This window comes from Anneissia japonica, unplaced genomic scaffold (assembly GCF_011630105.1).
Source record: "Anneissia japonica isolate Jap-2015-1 unplaced genomic scaffold, ASM1163010v1 scaffold6233_len141684_cov196, whole genome shotgun sequence".
Classification (NCBI taxonomy): domain Eukaryota; kingdom Metazoa; phylum Echinodermata; class Crinoidea; order Comatulida; family Comatulidae; genus Anneissia; species Anneissia japonica.
In genome coordinates, this window is record NW_022705308.1 from 1 (window position 1) to 1,564 (window position 1,564).

General features: G+C 33.8%; 1 protein-coding gene across 1 annotated transcript in view; it reads right to left on the reverse strand.

The window, feature by feature from the left end:
- Positions 1-1,383: 1,383 nt before the first annotated feature.
- LOC117105497 overlaps positions 1,384-1,564 on the reverse strand; it is a gene marked incomplete at its 3' end in the record, with an annotated part of 5,103 nt that continues 4,922 nt past the window's right edge. The window contains exon 7 of the mRNA XM_033246664.1: positions 1,384-1,446. Coding sequence (XP_033102555.1) covers positions 1,384-1,446 — 63 coding nt within the window. The remainder of the gene's footprint in view (positions 1,447-1,564) is intronic.

A 1,564-nucleotide genomic window follows, 5' to 3' on the forward strand; every position in this document is an offset into this window, starting at 1 on the left:
TTGAGGAAACAGAAATTGAATTTGCACATTAGCAAAATAAATACAGTAGAGCATAAATTAGTACAGTATTTTTTCCAATTTGGAGAATAACTTAGCTTAGAAAGTCAGAAACCAGTAACAGTACTTGTAAGGATAATCCTTATAGAAAATGTAGTCAAGTCAGAATTAATTATCACTCAAACTGACTGTTGTAGAACTGCAACTACAATTGAAAACATAGTACATATTTCTAGATTTACAACAATAATTTTAATGTTTGGATTTCAAATGGATTAAAAGCACAAGACAGGACTTTCTACAGAGAATTCTAGAGAGTAAGCATAGCTTATTAATGTTTTAGTACTTGGTACTTAATAACTGCCATCCAATGTTAAGGGTATGGATGTAGTTATGGTGGGTGGAAGTGGGCTGAGCCACCCTGCCTTAAAAGAGAACTAGCAAAATGATTTTTTTTCTAGAGGGGAATTTTGATATGCCATTTATAATATAATCAACCTTAAAATCGCTTTTTGGCAATTTCTTATGAGTTATAGGTCATTATATACGACTTAATCGTGACGTCACTGGCGAAAAAGTAACAAAAGATCGTGTAAATAAAACCGCGCAGGGTATCCGCCGCGTACAATCTTTGCGTGCATGCTGTAACCATAGCTGTAACTCTTCTGTTGACAACCGCTGATGCAGTTATAGGCCTATATGCAAGTTACAACAACCATGGTTACAGCATGCACGTAAAGATCGTACGCAGCAAATACCCTACGCAGCGCTATTTACACGATTTTTAAAATTATTTTTTCGCCAGTGACGTCACGGTAAAATCGTATATAGTGGCCTATAACTTATAAACAATTGCCAAAAAACGATTTTAATGTTGTTGTTTTAATGTTGATTTTCCACCCAGTCTAAAGCTAATTTCACACCCACCCTTATTAACCCACTTTTCCATCCTTAAAATCCACTCTTATTATTTAAAGTTTACCAATGTTATCACCTAGCCACACTTAAAATGTCTATCACCTATCCTTAGTTTTCTAAAGCTACAACCCTGTAAGGTACAACAATTTCTCAACACTTTTTGCATTGCACCAGTGTAAAATTCCTAAGCGATGGGAATTAACCACTCAACCCTATTTATTGTCGCGGTGCACCAGGGCTATTAACATTTCTTTGCATTCTTAGTTAAAAGTTAAAAACAAATTTTAGAGTTAACAGTTAAGAAACATTCAAAACTATTACACTGTATTCTATACCATATTTGCATATTGTTATTTTTTTTTATACTCCAGAGGTTTGGTATTCTAGCAACACCACTGAACCATATTAATTTGGTTTATTTCATTTACATGAAATTAAATCAGGCAAAAATAAATTCACCATAATTACCTTGCTTAACACTTGGCCTATCTAAAATTGGACTTGCTGATACTTCTGATCTAACTTCATCACCTATATACAGAAATTGAAAATTGTTTCAGATTTTCTATAAAATTACATCAAAATTGTTCATTGCATTGCCCAAAACCACAAACATATGTGGCAAAGACAAGCCAAACCAGTCACTCGT